This window comes from Hyla sarda, chromosome 9 (assembly GCF_029499605.1).
Source record: "Hyla sarda isolate aHylSar1 chromosome 9, aHylSar1.hap1, whole genome shotgun sequence".
Classification (NCBI taxonomy): domain Eukaryota; kingdom Metazoa; phylum Chordata; class Amphibia; order Anura; family Hylidae; genus Hyla; species Hyla sarda.
This window is the reverse complement of record NC_079197.1, coordinates 30,493,705-30,514,899: the sequence shown is the minus strand read 5'-3', so window position 1 is coordinate 30,514,899 and position 21,195 is coordinate 30,493,705. Positions and strand designations below refer to the sequence as shown.

At 43.4% G+C, this 21,195-nt stretch overlaps 1 protein-coding gene across 3 annotated transcripts in view; it reads left to right on the top strand.

Annotated features, from left to right (window-relative positions):
- Positions 1–20,947, top strand: part of LOC130291113 (carbonic anhydrase-like) — a 43,729-nt gene extending 22,782 nt beyond the window's left edge. For all 3 annotated transcript variants that reach the window (XM_056539535.1, XM_056539536.1, XM_056539538.1), the window contains exons 2-9: positions 3,863–3,945; positions 4,408–4,437; positions 6,292–6,456; positions 7,823–7,974; positions 12,272–12,364; positions 14,586–14,649; positions 15,005–15,159; positions 20,804–20,947. In XM_056539535.1, the coding sequence (XP_056395510.1) occupies positions 3,888–3,945; positions 4,408–4,437; positions 6,292–6,456; positions 7,823–7,974; positions 12,272–12,364; positions 14,586–14,649; positions 15,005–15,159; positions 20,804–20,920 (834 nt within the window). In that variant the 5' untranslated portion in view covers positions 3,863–3,887 and the 3' untranslated portion in view covers positions 20,921–20,947. The remainder of the gene's footprint in view (positions 1–3,862; positions 3,946–4,407; positions 4,438–6,291; positions 6,457–7,822; positions 7,975–12,271; positions 12,365–14,585; positions 14,650–15,004; positions 15,160–20,803) is intronic.
- The last annotated feature ends 248 nt before the right edge of the window (positions 20,948–21,195 follow it).

The window sequence follows — 21,195 nt, the reverse complement described above, 5'->3', positions numbered from 1 at the left end:
TAACCGACAGATCGCAGGGTATAGGAGGAGGTGGCAGGCTTGCCACCTCGCTCCTATACGTTAGCATGGTCCTGGCTGTCTGTGACAGCCGGGATCATGCGAAATTACCGGGCGGTCGGGTCCCAGAGACCCGATCAGCCCGGTATCGCCGCAGATCGCAAGGGCGATTTCCCTTGCGATTTGCGGCGATCGCCGACATGGGGGGCCTACATGGCCCCCCTCGGCGTTTGCCCTGGATGCCTGCTGAAGGATTTCAGCAGGCATCCAGTTCCGATCTCTGCCCAGCGAGCGGCAGAGACCGGAAAACGCCAGGACGTACGGGGACGTCCTGGGTCCTTAAGGCCCAGGGTGCGGGGACGTCCCCGTACGTCCTGGGTCCTTAAGAGGTTAAATGGCCCCTTTCTAAATTTTTATTATTGTCGGCTACATTTTTAGTTACCTGCCCGCCCACATAAATTGGTACCTGTTTAAAAATTATTAAAAATTTTGTGATAAAGATAAATTTCTTTAAAGGGTAACTCTCATTAATACTAATTCTTGCTATTGCACCCCTTATGGTAAATAAAAAAAAAATTTCTAATATACTTTGTTTAAAAAAATAAAAAAAAATAAATGAAGTTTTCTATTTTTGTTTGTGCTTAAAAAAAGCTCAAGAGCACATTTTCCCCCATCTTATACACAGGCTTTGGACCGAAGTGCAGCCTGGAGTGCTGAGGGGGTGTGTCAAGCCTCATCCAATCATAGCTCCTCTCACACTTAACTGCCATACGCTGTTGGTTGGACACCCCCCCCCCCCTCAGCACTCCAGGCTGCACTTCCTGTGTTTGGGCTTCGGTCCAAAGGCTGTGTATAACATGGGGGGGAAAATGTGCTCTTGAGCTTTTTTAAGCACAAATAAAACATAGAAAACTTCACATTTTTGGATCGCAAAAGTCCATAAAAGAATATAAATCGCCGGAAAAAACACCTTCTATGGGAGAAAAACGCCACAATTTCAGGGAAATAATGCCGTAAGCTCAACATGTTGTGACTTAGCAAAACCGCCAAGGAGCTGAAAAATGCCAAAAAAGAGTGAGAAAACACCAAAAGGATTTAAAAAAACTCCAAACTGAAAAATGCTAAGTGGAAAAAGAATTTTCCGATTTCCCACTGATTTACAGCTAACATCTGGCCACAGCGTTTTTTCAATGAAAAAAACGCCATGAGGGCCACTCTGGCGTTTTTTTTTTTTTGGGGGGGGGGGGGGGGGGACGCACACACAAAAAAAGTGGAAACTTAGCCTTACTCAGTAATCACGCCCTTTGCCTCTGAGCAGACTCAGCTGTACAGTCGCCATACAATATGCCCTATAACCTGGTGGTCAGCAAAATAATAGTTACAAGTCCAACAGCAATCAGAATAGCAAACTGAAAAAGGCAGCACTCACCAATTGGCCTAGTTGTGGGTGTACAGGCAGGTGCATTTACTGGAGCTCTGGCCATTTCACACTGTTGTACTTCTTCCGCAAGAAGAGTGTGAAACATTTGTAGCTCCAGTAAATACACATACCTGTACACCCAAAACTCGGAAAATAAAAGCCTGACCACTACATATAGTGAGTGCCGCATTCTTCATTTTCTTCTGATTTAAAGGGGTATTCCGAGCAAAAACATCTTATCCCCTATCGAAAGGATAGGGGATAAGATGTCTGATCGCGGGGGGGGGGGGGGGGGGGGGGTCCCCCGCGATCAGACATCTTATCCCCTATCTTTTCGCAGCAGCCCGCATTCTATGTGTAGCTGCGTCTGCAGTTTTTGACGACTGGGATCCCGGGCTGAGATCCCGACGGAGGAGTCTTCTGTCAGTACCCCGGCAGAAGCCGCATTTTTCCTCCTCCAGCCCAGAGCCAGAAGTACCCCTGTCCCAGCTAACCCTGCCTAGTGCACGACCGCCTTCACCCCCTCTGCCTAAGTGGGTGTTCGGGGATTAACCGGAGCTGATTCAGTTCATGCACGAGACTCTTCTCCCGGACTCTGGGAAGCCACTCCCACCGATCCCCACAGCAGGCCGAAATGGCTCAACTCATGGAAAAGTTTAAGGCCCAACATAGGGAACTCTATGACCCTAAGTCCATCCACCTCTCATGAGGAAAGGGTCCGTCAGCAACAAGATACGAAGCAGCTGGAGGCCCTCTACATCCGGATGTGGGACTATCCCCTAGAAGGGGAGGCACCATTGGAGCGCTGCCGCACCACGGTGGCCAAGTTTGATAAGTCCAGGGGATATGGTACCCTCTTAGATTGCAGGCAGGGGGGTACCATCCTGGTGAACCGAAGGGCTGTCCAGAGGGACTATTTGCACAATAAATACCACTCCCTAGAAGTGGGAGAAATTGTAGAGTATACTCCAGTCCAAAGTCCAAGGGGTGAGTGGGCTGCAGAGGTCACAAGACCCAAAAACCCCACACAGCTTCCATTCAAATATTTTCCCTCGGATGATTGGGAGGCGGATCCATTTGGACTGTGGCCGAAGAGGTCTGCCCCCACTGCCTCCACCATCAAGTCCTGTGACAGAGTTCCTCCAGCATCAAACAGATGCCTTCATGCCCTCCAATGTGCCCAGGCCTACTCCTACTAGGGAGGTGAGGCCTAAACTGCGGGCACCAACCACTGTGCCGCGGCCCACTCCTACCAAGGAGGTGGGGCCGAATCAACCGGCACCAACGAATGTACCACTGGCCTCTTCAGCAGCGTCCGTTAATTTTATGGTCAACGTAAATCCCTCCGTATCTCAGTCTAGGCTCACCAACGTTGCCTGGGATATGACCATCAACCCTGTCAGAGGGTCCTCCTCTTGTCCTGAGCCTAAAAGGGGCAAGAGCGCAATCAGGAGAGGGTGGGGTGTCAGGAGGGGTTTCAAGTGAGGCCTGCACTAACTTCTTTGGTATAGTTTTTGTCTTCCGCAGACTGTTGCAACATGTTTTAAGCTGGTGCCTGGCAGGACTATGCCACGAGAGTTTTTTGTTCACCATTGAAACCGTCAAGCTTGTACCTGGCCTTTGGCCAAGAGACTCCTGGGTCTTAGGAGATTCGGAACTGTGTGCCCGGCTATTGGTGGCAGCCGTGTCTACTGAACTCTTAGCACAGGTGGACTGCTGATCCTTACATGTACCTACCTCTAAAGTAATATATTGTCCTTTTTTGTGTTGCCCATTTGCACTTGTGTCAGGTGAAATGCACCTGTAAATTTTTGTAAGGTAAAGAAAATGTAAGTGGTTATTGCACAGGGACCACAATCTCTATACACAGGTACAGAACTAGTGTACCTACCTCATGCTGAATTTTAATATACATAAACCCAAATAAATATCTCACTCTTCCGAAACTCAATAAAGCTTTAGGGATTGTAACAAACCATTCTCCAGTTCCATACCACTGTTTATACACTAACTTGTTCTTTTCTTTCCTACGTGTTCAGGATGCTCTTCCTGGCCAGAAGATGCTCCTGTAAGCCTAAGTTAAAGGGGTACTCCCGTTAAAACCTTTTTTCTTTTAAATCAACTGGTGGCAGAAAGTTAAACATATTTGTAAATTACTTCTATTACCACCGGGTCCCATGGCAGGGCTGGCCCAGGGTTGTAAGGCAGTTTTGAAATCCCATTCAAAGACAAAGTAACCTAAGCCCCACTTACTGTACCTAAATAGTATCAAGAAAGAAGAGAATATCTTGGTAAGTGTTGGTAGTATTTTATATTTTGAGGTTTTTATTAGTTTACTATAGTAGCATTCCCATAACAAAATATCCAGTATATTTGATAGCAATTGTGGATCAGTTTCTTGAAGTAAATTTTTTTTTTTTTTTTTTTTTTTTTTTCTTTCTTTAGAGCTACAAAGGAACAGACTTTGGAAATGTTTAGACTCGTGTGTGTTGGGGTACTGTACCTTATACTGGGATGCCACGCAGCAGGTAGAGGCGCTATTAGGATATATTCACATTCATTTAGAGCTTGAATTGTCACAATAGATTAGGAATCCTATACCTGATCTGTTCACTTTGTTCAGAATGGTTCCCTACTCCTCATCCTTCAAAGCCCATAGGCTTCATCCACTTTTTTAGGTAGAAGAATCACTTCTATCCAATTTAAAAAAAAAAAAAAAATTTTTTAAGTAAAGAAAAAGAAAATTCCAGTCAAAAGAGAAAAATGCCCATAAATGATAATTTCCCACTCCTCCATTTTTGTCATTGACCTCGTGGAAGAATTCTTGTATGTAGTGTTTCTCTTTCTTTCAAACAGTAAAATGTATCTTTCTTTAAAATACATTTTTTTTTTTTACTTATTTTGCTTTAGAAATTGTGCAATAATCTATATTAATGATAGAAACAAGTTTTCTTTTTTTTTTTTTTTTTTTTTTTTTTTTTTCTTGACAGGAGACTGGTGCTATGAACATGCTGAATGTGGTAGGTGCATTATGTTATAAATCAATTTAGCTGTGATAGGTTGATATACATACTAATCCCATCGTTCTTAGGCTAAGTGCACATTTGTGCGGAGGTCCATTCGGGAGCCCACTCATGTCGCACAAAGGACACTGACGGATCCCATTGGTTTTAATGGGGGTACATCTGGTTTCCGTCTGGTGTCCGTTTATTAGCAGGATTTGAGCAGTAAAAAAAACAACTGATCTGCAGTATTTTTTCCTCTGTCCCTCTATTTGAACGGATTCTGCGAACTGAGCAAATGTGTTCTTAGCCTTAGTTGTGCTGATTTGGGAAAGGGGTGTTAGGTGTCCCACAATCTGGGACACAAAATGTTGGGAAATGTGAAACCTTAGCAAACAGATGGGGATCATGTTGCTATATTACCTGGCTTAAAGGGGTACTCTGGCCGTAAGACATCTTATCCCCTATCCAAAGGATAGGGGATAAGATGTCTGATCGCAGGGGTCCTGCCGCTGGGGACCCCCGCAATCTCTCATGCAGACACCCACCTGTGGCAGCTGCACAGAGCGATGTTCGCTCCGTGTATGAAGGGTCACGACTACAGGGCCGGAGTTTTGTGACATCACAACTCTGCCCCCCTGTGACATCACGCCCCACCACCTCAATGCAAGTCTATGAGATGTCTTAGGGCCGGAGTACCCCTTTAAAAACAATGGTCATCAAGCATGTCAAGCATATATTCTTTCAACCATAAAAAGTAGCCAAAGCTATTAGAAAGTACATAAAAAGGTGGAATATACCATTAAAGGAAAACTCAGTAAACTTCCCCTCTTACTAACCAGAGGCACTGGCTGGTAGTGCGGGGGACACTAATCAATATGCTGCCTACCATGCCCAGATCTGCCCCAAAGTTCGACTGTTATCTTCATTCCTCTGAATATGCAAATGAGCTGCTAACTGGCATGGGCGGGGTTACAAGGCTCCTTCTAACACTCTGACATCCTCGCCGCTCATCTGCAGCACCAACCGGCTTATGAATATTCATCCCCTCCCACCTCAGTGGAGTCCAGTACAGAGTTTGGAGGGGAGGAACAGTCGGAGGGAAGGGATGAATATTCATAAGCCGTGCGGCGCTGCGGACGAGAGTAGCTGATGTCAGAGTGCCAGAAGGAGCCTTGTAACCCCTCCCATGCCAGTTAGCAGCTCATTTGCATACCCAGAAGACTGAAGATAACGGGCAAACAGCAGGGCTGATCCGGACATGGTAGGTAGCATACTGATCAGCATCCCCAGCACTACCAGCCAGTACCTCTGGTTAGTGCAGGGGGAGTTTACTGACAGTTTTCCTTTAAGGACAGACAAAATGGTTTCTTTACAGAACCAAGTAGACTATGATGTCTAGGACTATGCATATACATCATGCTTCCATTTCAATTACACATCTTTTCAAATATTTTGGACTAGATATACATCTGTTTTGAGTGTTTGATCGCACAGAAACTATTTCTACCAATATCTTAGTAACCTGTTCTTACACACATGGCAATAAAAAAAATTTGGTGACTGAGGCCATGTTTACATCTGCATCGTTCTTTATGTAGTTCTACCCTGTCACAGGAACAGAACAACAAAAATAAACAGTGGTGCCAGATACCTTACATGCCAGACACCAAAAGAGGGTTGCAGGTTGCCTTGTTTTGTCCTGCAATTTTAACAGAATCTGCATTAGAGGCTCACACACAGGTGTAAATGAAGCCTTATTGCCACTCCTATTATTCATATTGTTGTTTATTGTTATATAAAGTAATTAAAGCATTTTAACTTTATAGAGCAATCTATTTAACTATGCTGCCTACATCTTGTGTATATTAGGACCTTCTACATGGGCAGAGCATTTCCCATGCTGTGGGTTAAATTCCCAGTCACCCATCAATATTGTAACCTCAGAAGTCCAACACAATCATAATTTGGGACCTATTCAGATTTCCAGCTTTGCCAGATCTTCCACTGCAGTTGTAACTAACAATGGACACACAGGTAAGGCTGTAATTCCCCATTCCTTTCACCTATGACATTACAGCTGGAAGGTCATGTTACATAGGACGATTATCAAGAAAATGAGCATTTCTAGGACCAGCTCCTTCCTTGACTGATTGAATCTTTTGTGTAGCCATTTAATTGATCAGTATCTGCCACACACCGCCCTCATTTTGGCCTCTCTAAAAGGGCCATATTTCTATCAAAGCTGAGTAGTCACTCCTGATCTCTAAATCTGCTAGTTCTTCACTGTATCAGCACCATATGGCCCGCTTACATACACTCACCCTGTTTGACTGACAGCCACTAGATAAAGAGGGGCTGCAGTTACCTTTGGTCGTGCCGTGCTGGGGAATGTCCCCTGGGAACTTGGGCCTTTTGTATACGAACACAAAGACTTATATCTCTTCAATGGAGATAACTATTGAGATAAAAGAAGGTATGCCCGGCAACATGATGACTAGCCCCATCTAGCCATGGGCGTATTTACTCCTCTATTTTCCTGCTGACAGGTAACAGGGAAGCAAATTTTTATTTTTATAAAACAAAGAATTAGATAACAACTAGTATAGCTGCAAGATGAGTAAAGCCGCATTCACATCACGATTTTTACATGGCTTAAAATCATATGAAGTTGTCTGCTAATAAATCAAACTGGATGTGTCTAAAGATCGTATGTGTCTAAAGATGGTATTTGTCAGTACGCTTTGGTCCATTTTAGTAAAAAAATTCTTATGTTCTTGATTTTTCTATACACTTCAGAAGCTACTGCTTGTACAAATAAACTTATCAAACGTACAGTGATATCAATTAATGACATTTTCATAGACTGTATTGTTAATAAAATTCAACCACAATTTTTTACCTGACAAAAAAAATTGGGTGAACACATAAATGTGCCAAAACGGATGAATGTGTTGATTACCATTAATAGAAGTCAGCGGATATGATTTTTTTTTTTTTTTTTTTTTTTACATTTTAAGAAATAAAATTACAAACAAACCAATTGACATCCCCCTTCCTTCCCCCACCCCGAGTAAAGGTGCCAAGAACACAAACTGACCATTCAAGATAGCTATACGATTCTATAAGATTTTCAAACATTGAATTGTATGAACTTTACGAATGCAAAAATTGTGACGTGAAAGCAGCCTTATTCTGTTTGTCTTGCTTTAGTCATAGTAGCGCTCTTGCAAAAAACAGTTTTGATTTTAAGTTGTAAAATTACCAACAGGTACAATGTCATTTCATCGGTGACTTCCAGATGTATCTTTTTTTAAATAGATTTAGATTTTTTCAGCATGAATTGTCATCTAACCAGAACCCAGAACCTAATATAACTGCTGTGTTCTTTGTATTCTTCTAGTTGAGGTAGTATTAAACTCACTGCACGTTCTGAGTGGTGCTGGACTTCAAAATGCCTATCAGTTGGCTGGGTTTCACTTCCATTTCGGTAGTCCACAATCTTCTGATCAAGGGTCAGAACATCTCATTGATGGCAATGCCTTTCCACTGGAGGTAATTCTACAGAAACAACTCAATGTCTATTTTACTTCCTGTAATCTTAAAGGAAATCTGTCATCAGAATCACCCGCATTAAACCTGTTACACTGGCTTGTGTAGGTCACGTGGGTATCGCCGCGCATGCGCCACGCGCCGTACACCCGGAAGTGGCGTTCTCCTGCATAGATAGATATGCAGGAGAATGCCACTTCCGCATGCGCGGCGCTACCCACGTGACCTACACCAGGAGGAAGACTTAAATGAGACAGTCATGAATATTCATGAGCCGGGCAGCCGCTCCGCCCGGCGAAAATGACGTAAGCGAGTCCGTGCTGATGCTGCGGACCTCCCACTGAGTCCCAAGCCTGGGAATACCATATATCTAAAAATGAAGATATCTGGCGAACCGCTGCATAGTTTTTAATGAGGTAAGAAGCGTTTTAATCAGGATCACCCGCACTACAAGCCTGGGTAACAGGTTTAGTGCGGGTGATTCTGATGACAGATTTCCTTTAAAACCAAAAGAAAACAATGTACCTTATATGGATAACAAGGTGAGATTAGGAGCACTCTCTCAAAGGGAGTGTTCCAAATATCAGCTTGTTACCTATATTAAAAGACTTGTCCACAGATGCAATCAGATTCCAAACTCTCCAACATGGCCAACACCTAAGAGCTGTCCAGGGACAAGATAATAGACTTATTGGAATGGGCTACCAGACCATTACCAAGCAGCTTGAGACGTTTATAACAGTTGAAACATTTTTTGTAAATGGAAGAGACACAAAATAACAGTCTACCTCATTTGGTGGCTTCAAGCAAGATCTCACCTGGTGGAGTTTTAATGAGAATGGATAGGAATCTGACCAGAACTGCACGTGAGGATCTTGTCAATGATCTCAAGGCAGCTGGGACCATAGTTATCAATAAAACAACTGGACACTTCACTGTGAAGGACTGAAATCCTGCAGCACCTGCAAGGCCTCTCTGCTCAAGAAAGCACCTGTACAAGCATGACAGGCATTTAGCCAAGTTGTTCATTGGCAAATGTCAATGTTATATCACCAAAGTACACCAGTCACTTTAAAAATATAATACTTTATTATTAATGATATGCTTAAAAGGCATACAAATGGCACTATAGTTGTCCTAGACATAGAAAAATCAGTGGTGCTAGTCACAGAACTGCATACAAGGCATATAAACTATAGAATATAAGGTGTATCAAAGTGAAAATAATAATAAAGTAATAAAAGTGAATTAACCCCTTCCTAATACAAGTTTGAGCTGTGGGAATAATAGAAAAAAGGAGGATGATGGCACCTCACGTAATTCTGTGTGCTAAAGCCCCCAGAAATCCCTGGGGTGGTAGGGTGCTCACCTTATGTGAACCTTGGGTTTGTGCTGATCACCCCTCTGTAATGGGGTACAGACGTCTGATCATTAGTGTTGAGCGGCATAGGCCATATTCGAATTCGCGAATATTCGCGAATATATGGACGAACATTCGTCATATATTCGCGAATATTCGCATATTCGTCATATTCTCGTTTTATTTTCGCATATGCGAACATTCGCGTATGCGAAAATTAACATATGTGAAAATTAGCATATACAAAATTAACATATGCGAATATTTTCACGCCAGTCTCACACAGTAGTATTACAGCCTTCTTTACACCACACAAGCTGGAAGCAGAGAGGGGTGATCACTGTGATGTGTACTGTGAAGAAAAAAAACAAAAAAAACCCGAATATTCGTAATTACGAATATATTCGCGAAATTCGCAAATTCGCGAATATGCGATATTCGCGAATAATATTCGAATTGCGAATATTCGCGAGCAACACTACTAATCATGAGCTGCAGCCTGCAAGTTTAAGACCGGTCTCCTCAAGGGGGATCGGTGATACATGAAGTGGATACAAGTTGAAAAATTCCTTGCGGTGGCACTGCCCTTCAATGATCGATTAAACAACTCAGTTGCTGGGGTTAAGAAGTATCAATATTTATTTTGACATATTAAAATATAAAACATAAAAAAGGTGACAGGGTGCAATCATTGCACCCTGTCGCCCTTTTTATGTTTTATATTTTAATGTGTCAAAAGAAATATTGATACTTCTTAACCCCAGCAACTGATTGTGAAATCGATCATTGACTGACAGCGCCACCGCAAGGAATTTTTTTTACTTGTATTCACTTATTAAAATTTTGAATCCCCCCTTTTCCCATTTAAAAAAAAAAATGTAATAAAAAATAAACATAATCATATGTGGTACCGCTGAATGCGTAAATGTCCGAATTATTAAAATATAAGGTTAGTCAAACCGCAGAGTCAATGACATCCATGTAAAAACAATATACCAAACTGCGCATTTTTGAAATATATATTTATTGAGTTTTTAATTTTAACAGACATAACAATCTCAGGACAATTATCCGAGGAGAAAAATAAAAACAGAAATATCACAAAAGCAGCTGTGATAATATAAACATCTACGATACAGAATAACAACCCCGGGCCCAACCATAAAATAACTTCCCTTCCTCTTAAAGGGGTTGTGCGCTGCCCTGCAGTTCGGAGCTCCGCTCACAGCGTCCGGAAGTTCATTACTCCGAACGCTGTGTGCGGGCTTCCGTGTTTGCAGCCGCTGGGCGTGACGTCACGCCCGGCCCCTCCGTGACGTCTCGCCCACCCCCTTGTGACATCTCTCCCGCCCCCTCAACGAAAGTCTATGGGAAAGGGGCGCGACCGCTGTCACGCCCCCTTCCCATAGACTTTGGTAGAGGGTACGGGCGTGACGTCACGAGGGGGCGGGCGAGACGTCACGAAGGGGCCGGGCGTGACGTCACGCCCGGCGGCTGCGAACACGGAAGCCTGCATACAGCGTTCAGAGTAATGAACTTCCGGACGCTGTGAGCGGTACTCCGAACTGCAGGGCAGCGCACAACCCCTTTTAAGAGGAAAACGTCAGAAGGTCATAATCGCACATCGTGATGAAACCAGAGTCACATGAGAAATGATGTAGAAGCGTAGCATGGTTTGTCCAATGCCAAGCAACACTACACAATAAATGCAAATGCTGCAGATCATTAGGACCCCTGAAGGTCTCCTGCTCCCTTCCCCTATGTAATTAGAAGTCTGACGAAGGAACCCGCTACAGCCCCAGTGAGGTACCATGTGGTATCTTTAAAGACAATCATAACTTGCCAAATCTCAGCATCACTAAGAAACCTAACCATCAAGGTTCTCCATTTCTTAAAAAAGCTTTTAGCTGATTTCTCCTTGGTCCGGCCTAACTCTGGGACATCAAAAAACATATATAACATTTGACTAGGGTAAGGACTTCAGTGAGTGTAGGCCTAGTGGGGACTAGCCAGTGTGATAGTAGGCAGCATTTAGCTACTAAGATTATAGTGTGTGTAGTAAAAGAGTTAATGTGACTCCAGCCGGGGCTATATGTAAGAGAATTAGCTTATGGTCAAGAGGAAGGGAGATGGACATTTTCCTACTAAGGAGGGAGAATAAATCCATCCAAAAGGCATGAGAGTGTGTGCAAGTCACAAAGCCATGTAAAAGGTCAGTGTGAAACGCACCACAATTAGAACAATGCTCTATCCTGTCACGGTGGTCTGGAGTACACAGGAAAGAAAACCTATATGTAGCATGGTGCATAATTTTAAGCGGTGTTTCTCTCCACAATTCACATATCACTGCCTTACACACCTTGCTCCATCCTTCTAGAATTGGTATAATTAAGGAGTCAGCTTCCAGTTTAGTTTCCCAGTATCGGAAAAGGGAGAGTTGCAGAGTGTCAGTCTCTTCCTTTGTACTTGTCGATACAATGTGGATAAGGAGTGACATGCCAAATGTGAAGACAGAAAGCTATCAAAAGAGGTAGGTGCCCTTTCTTTAGATAAGTCAGAGAGACGAGAAGACAAAAAGGCTTTGACCTGACAGTAGGGTAGGTAGTGTCCCACTGGTATGGCATACTTCTGTCATACCTCATCGAACTTGAGAAAGAGTGGCTCTGACTGATGGAGAAGGTGACTAACCGTATGAATCCCCACCTCCCTCCACCGCTGGTACAGTCTGTTCTCTCTTCCTTGGGGAAATTCTGGGTGACCCCACAGGGACATGTGTTTGCTCAGGGCCAAGAAAGTCTCATGGCCACCCTACAAATCTTCCAAGCTGCTATGGTATCGCAGAGAATTACACTGAAAAATATATTTTGTATGCTAGAAACACAGCGTAGTAAATTAATTCCTGAAATTGTTTTGTATAATTTGTTTTCCTTTTTGTTTTAGGTTCATTTTGTGTTCTACAATACAAACTATGTGGACCTAACAGAGGCAAAAACAAAGACAGATGGTCTGGCTGTGGTTGGAGTACTTTTTGAAGTAAGGATTTCTAAGCGTCAATACATTTACATCAAAAATGTCCACCGAAGAGCATATAAGTGCCATTAAATTAATCCAAATGTCAAATGAAAAACTGAAACAAGCATAAATGACATAGTTACATGGTTTATAAGATTGAAAGAGCCCATCAAATTCAACCTTACTGTGTTGATCCGAGGAAGGCAACCCCCCCCCCCCCCCCCCCCCATGAGGTTGATTCCAATTGCCCCATGACACGGGTAAAATTCCTTCCTAACTGCAAAATGGCATCAAATTAAATCCCTGGTCTCTAACCTTTAATAGTATATTTTACCAGAAAAACATCCAGGACCCCCTTGTTTATTGAGTCAGACATTACAACATCATGTGACAGAGATTTCCATAGTCTCACTGTTCTTACAGTAAATAATCTATGTCTGTGATGATGGTGAAACCTTCTTTCCTCTAGACTTAGGGGATGCCCCCTTGTCATGGCTATCGGCCTAGGAATAAAAAGATGACTAGAAAGATCTCTATACTGTCCATTCATATATTTGTACATTGTGATCAGATCACCCCTAAGACGTCTTTTTCTCCAAACTAACCCCAAGCTTGATAACCTGTCTTGGTATTCTAAGCTCTTTTAATTAAAATTATGCTTCATTGATAAGATTTCGTTTTCTCTTGAAAAATGTTACTTGACCAATGTGTGGCTGAACTTTATGATATGTGTGCATATATTATACAAATAGACATTATTATTTTATATATATAGACTAGCTGAGTACCCGGCGTTGCCTGGTTTTTCCTTCCTAATCCTTGTTGGGGAGGAAAATAAACAAAGGAGGAAGCTTTTGACTTCAAATCCCGTCCTCATATATTGTTGTCATATCCCGACCTCCTATCCCGACCTCCTATCCCGACCTCCTATCCCGTCCTCCTATCCCGTCCTCCTATCCCGTCCCATAACGTGTACCAGGTATTGAAATATCTCCAGCCATACGGAAGTTATGTGGGAACATTTCCCATAGATTTGCATGTGACTTTAAGCAAAAACCCTGACCCTCACAAATGGGGTAGTTAAGGGTTAAATTAACTGTCCTATATTTTAAGTGGACATATAAGTAACATGTGACGAAGTATTATCGAAATATCTCCAGCCGTTTGGAAGTTATGCAGTAACCTATATTTCTCATAGACTTGTATGGGACTTTAAACAAAAACCCCGACCCTGGCAAATGGGGGTGAGTAAGGGTTACATCACCTATCCTATGTTTGTTGTTGACATATTAGTAACATGTGTGCCAAGTTTCATGTTAATATCTTTAGCCGTTTGGACGTGATGCTGGAACACACACACACACACACACACACACACACATTGGCCCTCATTTACTTAAGGAGAACCGACGGTTTTTCTCAGTTATTGCGCCCAAAATTTTGTTGCATCCCGCGTGCGACCAAATCTGCGCCCAAAATTTAGGCGCACAACCTACATTTTCAAAAACACTCGGAGAGTTTAATTTAACCTACAAAATGGGCGTGGTTTACTCAAAAATGGGCGTTAACCCGACAAAATGGAAAAATCACTCGGAGTAATTGTGAAATCACTCTGAAAAAAGTAATTTCTCAACTCTGAAAAACCGACAGCCCAGGGGTCGAGTGAAAATGGAAAAATTGAGTGTTTTTGAGGAAGGGACAGCTGACCATTGTGGTTCATGATTAAATTACTTGTTTTATACTTTAAAAGCATTTTTAACCCCTCAACGCTTTTATGATTAAATTGTGTAATAGATTTATATATATATATATATATATATATATATATATATATATATATATATATATATATTATACATTTTTTAATTTTTTTAAATTTTTATATATATATATATTTAAAAAAACTTTTGGGTTGTTAACCCATTAACAATCATGAATGTAAAGTTACATCCTTGTGCAGAGTAACTTTACTTTTATTTATTTGGTTTAATTTTTATTTTTCCAGTGCAACACTTTTTATTCCCGTGCGCCAGAATTTAATATCGTGCAACACAAAAAAAAACGACACATGCGACAAATTAGTAAGTCACAAGGAAAAAAAAGACGAGTACACTGAAAAAAAAAACCTAACCGGCACTCCAGTCTTTGTAAATGAGGGCAATTGAGTTATATAGACATAGATATATTTATAAAAAAATATTTATTTTTTTATATTTATAATTTTTTTTAAATATTATTTTAGATTGGTGAACACAATCAGCTTCTTGACTCCTTAATCAGTATCCTCCCTAATGTTGCTTACAAAGGTAAGATAGAGGTTGACTTACCCGCAAGGAGGGAAATACATATTTGCTCTGTGGCTGCCAAGGGCGGGTGTATCCACAGCATGAAATACACTGCGGATGCGCTGTGTGTGATCCTACCCTTACAAGTAAGCTGGATACTGCTGCAAAATTTTCCTGCAGCTACATATTAGGTTATGGATCTTACGATTGATTTAACCACTTTATATAAGGGGGATATTTTTCCATTTTCAATAATTTGGCCCCAATTAGTTTTATCAAATGTATTTTATGTAGCAATCGTCATTTAAGTATTTATTTGAATTATCTGCTTCCAGTCAATATGTCATTGCCTTGATTTTTTTGCTCTGTTTTCTAGGACAGGAGGCCACATTTTCCAGTGTTTTTTGGAAATTACTTACTCGCAGTGGCAATAGTTATTATAAGTACCAGGGGTCCCTCACAACACCACCGTGTTCAGAGAATGTTATCTGGCATGTGATAAGCACACCACAGCAACTTAGCATCTTTCAGGTAATGTTACATGTTCCACTATGTGTTCTTTCTTCACTATTGCAGATGCTACTAGTTGTATTGTATAAAACATTTTCTAATAAAAACAGGCCAGGTCCTCATGGTTTGGAGCAGAGCCCTGTGCAGGACTATTTTCTTAATTTAACTATTAACCATTACTGCCTGTTCCCACAACATGTGTTCCACTCCCGCTACCTCCAATCCTGCCCGTTCCTACATTGCTTCCAATCTCGACCGCTCCAGAAAAAATTATTTTAGGCGGCCACGTTTAGTTAATACGGTCAACGGATCCAGCGGGGAAATGTCAAAACTGGCCGCTACCATATACCCACTGGACCCGGCCTGCATCTCATTCATTTTAATGAGACTTCGGACGGCTCATTTTTGCACCGTATCTGGTTTCGTGGCCACGGTATGCTGCGGTATCCAGTCCGGCAACAAACCCAGATGCGGTGCAAACATTCAAATGAATGAGATGGGGGCCTGATCTGGCATGGATACAGTAGCGGCTGGTTTTGACACTTCCCCACCGGATCCGGTGACCGTATTAGCTAAACATGGGGTGAAGGCGTCCCTTACAGCTTTTAGTGATAGGCTCAATCTCTCCAATGATGATGTAGGAAAGAACAATACGTAGGTTAATGTGGTTAGGGTGTTGGAAGGGTGATGTTATTGACCCTTAGGGCAGATTGCATTAACCCTTTGTGTTCGTGACACCAGGGCGTGGTTATCCTCTACACCATCCGAGGTATGGCCGATGATTCCTGGGCCAGGCGTGGGGCAAATAATCACTCCAATGCAAGGTTACGGAACATCGGAACTTTACTGAGGCAGACAAGATGTTAAAGTCTTTACAGCTCAGTTTAGGCCCAAGGAGATGCTCAGTGAACTTTTGCAAGCTTGTTGGCTCGCTGGGACTTGTAGTGGACTTGGACTGACATTTGCAACCCATGCTGAATTTAGTAATTTGACAGACTTGGCTATCTTGACTAGACTTGTCCCCTGTATTTATGCTTACGACAGGCTTTGACTTTCACCTGCAGGGGTTAACTGGTAGTAGCTGCATGGGAGTGAGGCTTGACCTCCCTCAGGAACACCAGAAAACTGCTCAGGTCTTCACTTGGCTGTACCTCAGCTACTCATCTCAGAACTGAACTGACTAGGCTAGCTCCTCCCTGCTATATATGGAAGCAATTTGGAGGAATCCCATTGGTCACCAACAAGTCACCTGTTCACCTTGTACCTTCCTTGGTAACAAAGGCCTTGACAACAAAGATTTAAAGAGACAGATGCCTCAAAAGATTAACCAGCATATAACATGAGAACTTATACTTTATAGTCCTTCCGATTTTATCACTCCACCATGAACTAATTTACCCCCCCCCCTGTGCCATTATATAGCCCCCCCCTCCCTCTCCGACCCCTAGTCCCACCTTCAAGGCTGTCACATGTCACTGAGCGTTGAGAGGAAGTAATAGGAGGTGATAATCACTTCCTCCTAGTGTTCCGTCTTCTTCTACATTGCTGGCCCAATAGGGAGAATTATTAATGCCCAAGGTCAGGCTGTCGCTGCACAGAGGTTTGCGAAAGTGTGTGGGACCCGTTTTATGTTCTATGACCGCCCACAAGTTATATATCAGGATTAACGGGATCACAATCCCATTGCAGGGGTTCTCCTCTGTTATTTACTTCTGAATTTATTGGAAATGTATTTTGCAATAAACGGAAGTTCACCTTTACTTATAATTTAAAAGACAATTAGAGGAGATTTATCAAAACTCGTGCAGAGGAAAAGTTGACCAGTTGTCCATAGCAACCAATCAGATTGCTTCTTTCATTTTTGAGAGGCCCTTTTAAAAATGAAAGAAACTAAGTGATTGGTTGCTATGGAAAACTAGTTAACTTTCCTCTAAACGGGTTTTGATAAATTTCCCCCCAATGTGCCTAATGTGGAATACATTTCCAATAAACTTGCGATTGTTGCGTTCCAGTTGCATTTTGGTTACCGTATTTATCGGCGTATAACACACATTTTGTAGGCAATTTTTTTTTGCCTAAAGTCTATTTGCGGGCGCTATAAATCAATGAACTGCAGCGGCTTTTGCAGGTGCAGAGACCTGCCATCGCTGCCGGCTTCTCTGCCCCTGCCTGTCCTGGGGTCTAGAGCCCTGCTGCCGCCACTTCTCTCACCCTGCTATTGGCGCCGCTGCCCCTTCTCTCCCTCTGGCTATCGGTGCTGCTGCCCCATTGCAGGCGCCGATAGCCAGGGGGAGAGAAGCGGCGCCGGCAATGGGGCAGCGGCGCGGATAGACAGGGGGAGAGAAGGGACAGCGGCACCCATTGCCGGTGCCACTGCCCCGTTGTCTCCCCCATCCCCGGTTGTATAATTACCTGTTGCCGGGGTCGGGTCCGCGCTGCTTCTGGCCTCCGGTGTGGCGTCCCATGCGTCGTTGCTATGCGCTGCGAGACGCAATGACGAGTGACGGCACTAGTCATTGCGCCGCGCTGTGCATCGCATAGCAACGACGCAGGGGACGCCACACTGGAGGCCAGAAGCAGCGCGGACCCGACCCCGGCAACAGGTAATTATACAACCGGGGATGGGGGAGGCAACGGGGCAGCGGCACCGGCAATGGGTGCCGCTGCCCCTTCTCTCCCCCTGTCTATCGGCCCCGTTGCCCCATTGTCGGAGCCGCTTCTCTCCCCCTGGCTATCGGCGCCGATAGACAGGGGGAGAGAAGGGGCAGCGGCACCGATAGCAGGGGGAGAGAAGCGGAGGCAGCAGGGCTCTAGACCCCAGGAAAGGCAGGGGGAGAGAAGCAGGCAGCGACTGCCTCTCTCCCCTGCCTTTCCTGGGGGCTTCTGCGGGGTCAGAAACAGTGTATCGGGGTATACACATGCACTCACACACACGCACCCTCATTTTACCAAGGATATTTGGGTAAAAAACTCTTTTTACCCAAATATCCTTGGTAAAATGAGGGTGCGTGTTATAGGCCGGTGCGTGGTATACCCCGATAAATACGGTATGTAGCAGTTGACCACATGCGCCTGCGTGAAAAGTTCCTCGAACCCACACAGTTTAGCATAAACAATGACAATGCTGTCAAGATCTGCATGTAGATGCACCCAGAAAATGTGTGCCCAACTGCAGATGCTAAAACGCACCATTAGCACAGCAAGGACAATCTTCTATTACTTACTATGGGAAACTGGCATGATGCAGTTACAAAATGCAATGCAACATAACCTGACTGTTTGGTTCCAACCAGCTGTCAAAATTACATAGATTTCGCATTGTATTAAAGGGATGCTCCCCTGGAAAACATTTTTTTTTTTTTTAATCGCCTGGTACCAGAGAGTTAAACAGATTTATAAATTACTTCTATTTAAAAATCATAATCCTTCCAGTACTTATCAGCTGCTGTATGCTCCACAGGAAGTTATTTTCTTTCTGTCTGACCACAGGGCTCTCTGCTGACACCTCTGTCCATTTTAGGAACTGTCCAGAGCAGAAGAGGTTTTCTATGGGAATTTGCTCGTACTCTGGACAGTTCCTAAAATGGACAGAGGTGTCAGCAGAGAGCACTGTGGTCAGACAGAAAGGAAAATCAAAAAGAAAAGAACTTCCTCTGGAACATACAGCTGCTGAGAAGTACTGGAAGGATAAAACAACAACAAAGACGTGGTCTCAAATGGCAGGAGCGAGGAGAGAAAAAAGGAGACCACACAAGGCGCCTAATGCATTATCCCAGATAATCAGATAAAATGAGCAGGTAGTAGTGTGCTCACCTGGAGCGCAAAAATGATGCGCATATAACCCAAAGCGGTGGGTACAGGTATTCTCTGGATTCCCGGAGGTGTTGCAAGGCCGTGGGGAGATGGATATGGGCTGGCGTCCTTACACACTTGATGAGGCTAGGAGCGGTAGAAAATTCCCCCTCTAGGCGCAAAATTCTCTGAACGGAATCAGGCAGAATGGTGTATTTAAAATAAAGTATTTTATTTAAACCAATGACTTGTTTCAGGTATACACCCTTCCTCAGATTGGCATGTCAATCTGAGGAAGAATGTATACCTGAAACGCGTCATTGGTTTAAATAAAATGCTTTATTTTAAATACACCACTCTGCCTGATTCCGTTCAGAGAATTTTGCGCCTAGAGGGGGAATTTTCTACCGCTCCTAGCCTCAAATGGCAGGAGGTGCTCAACCACAAATGCAGTTATGCATTTATGCTGGGGGAGCAGATCCTGCCCTTGTGGTCTGTTGCTAGGCGCAATCCCCAGCATAAATATGCATACGATGGGGGATGCCTGCAGCAGACTAAAAGTGCCACAATGGCATCCTACACCAGCTAAACAGTGTGGATGTGTAACAATTAGAATAATACAAGACAAGAATTTAGGTGCACTTCTGTGGTAGATGTAAACAATGACATTGGATGACCCTCAAAACTGAAATGTTAAAATTTTAGACATTAGCCAGTATATCCTTATATGACCCCGCACACCAACGCCAAGGTTTCTCAAGTGGCATGGGACCTAACATTAACCTACCTGTGCATGATAAGCAAAACCAGGAGCCAGTGGGCAATTACAGCAGCATTAGGTCTGACTCACAGCCGGCTCCCATGTTACTTCCAGTGTGGCTGGGCATTCATACAGTGGGAGGACAGCCGTCACGCCCCCTCCCATTGACTTGCATAGCGGGGGCGGGGGTGATGTCACAGGGGGCGGACGTCACGATACTCCGGCCCCGTGGTCGCCACCCGGCTGTTTGTGAGCTGGCACCGCGGCGTGCAGCTCAAACAGGTGGGTGGCGAATACAAGATTGCGGGGGTGCCCAGTGGTGGGACCCCCGCGGTGAGACATCTTATCCCCTATGCTTTGGATAGGGGATAATATGTTTCAGGGCCGGAGTACCCCTTTAAGGTTCACCTGTGAGGCCAGCAACACATTAGCCAAATTGGGCGGGGCTTATAGTCTGCCTCCCTCCTCCCATTGTATGTGTGCCCAGCCACACTGGAGGTAACATGGGAGCCGGCTGTGAGTTGGACCTAATGCTGCTGTAATTGCCCACTGGCTCCTCGTTTTGCTTATCATTCACAGGTAGGTTTAGTGTTAGATCCCGTGCCACTTGAGAAACCTTGGCGTTGGTGTGTGGGGTCAGGTATGTCCTTCATATAAGGATATAATGGCTAATGTCTCAATTTTAACATCAGTTTTGAGGGTTAGCCAATGTCATTTCTTGCATCTACCACAGTAGTGCACCTAAATTCTGTAAAGTACTGGAAGGATTAAGATTTTAAATAAAATAAATTTACAAATCTGTTTAACTTTCTGGCACCAGTTTTCCAGTGGAGTACCCCTTTAAGACAACTTGTGAAGTACTGAATTACTAGACCCTGACTTTTACTATAGAGTTGTTTGATCCATACTTTGACCATTTCTGGATTTCATTCGTGTATAAGCCACATTTCTGAATATAGGATATCTTGAAAATTTCTTTTAAGGACCTTTGCTGTTAGCAAGCACAATTTTACTTAGAAACACTTATAATATTCTTGGTAGCTGTTTAAGTTTACGTAAGCCTACAATACATAATCCGTTAGTAACATAGTATTTTCTACTTTATTCCCACAGTATGAAGCTATTGTTTCTTTGCTGTACTTTACAAGTGACACTGAAGAAGGTATCCCAATGGTAGACAACTTTAGGCCAGCACAGCCACTTAACGGAAGGATAGTGTATAAATATTGATAATATGGTGTTTGTACCCTGTTTAAAAGTGGCTATAATAAAATAAAAAAAACTTCTGTAGATTTTTTTTTTTGGTTCTACAAATAGTTTTGCCACCCTTACATGTCGGTTATCAACATGGCCCATATTAAAGGAGTACTCCGCCCCTAGGCATCTTATCCCCCTATTCAAAGGATAGGGGATAAGACATCTGACTATCACATCCCCTCCCATAGACCTAAATAAAGGGGGCGTGGCGTGATGTCTCAAGGGGTCGTGACGTTACGTCTCCCACC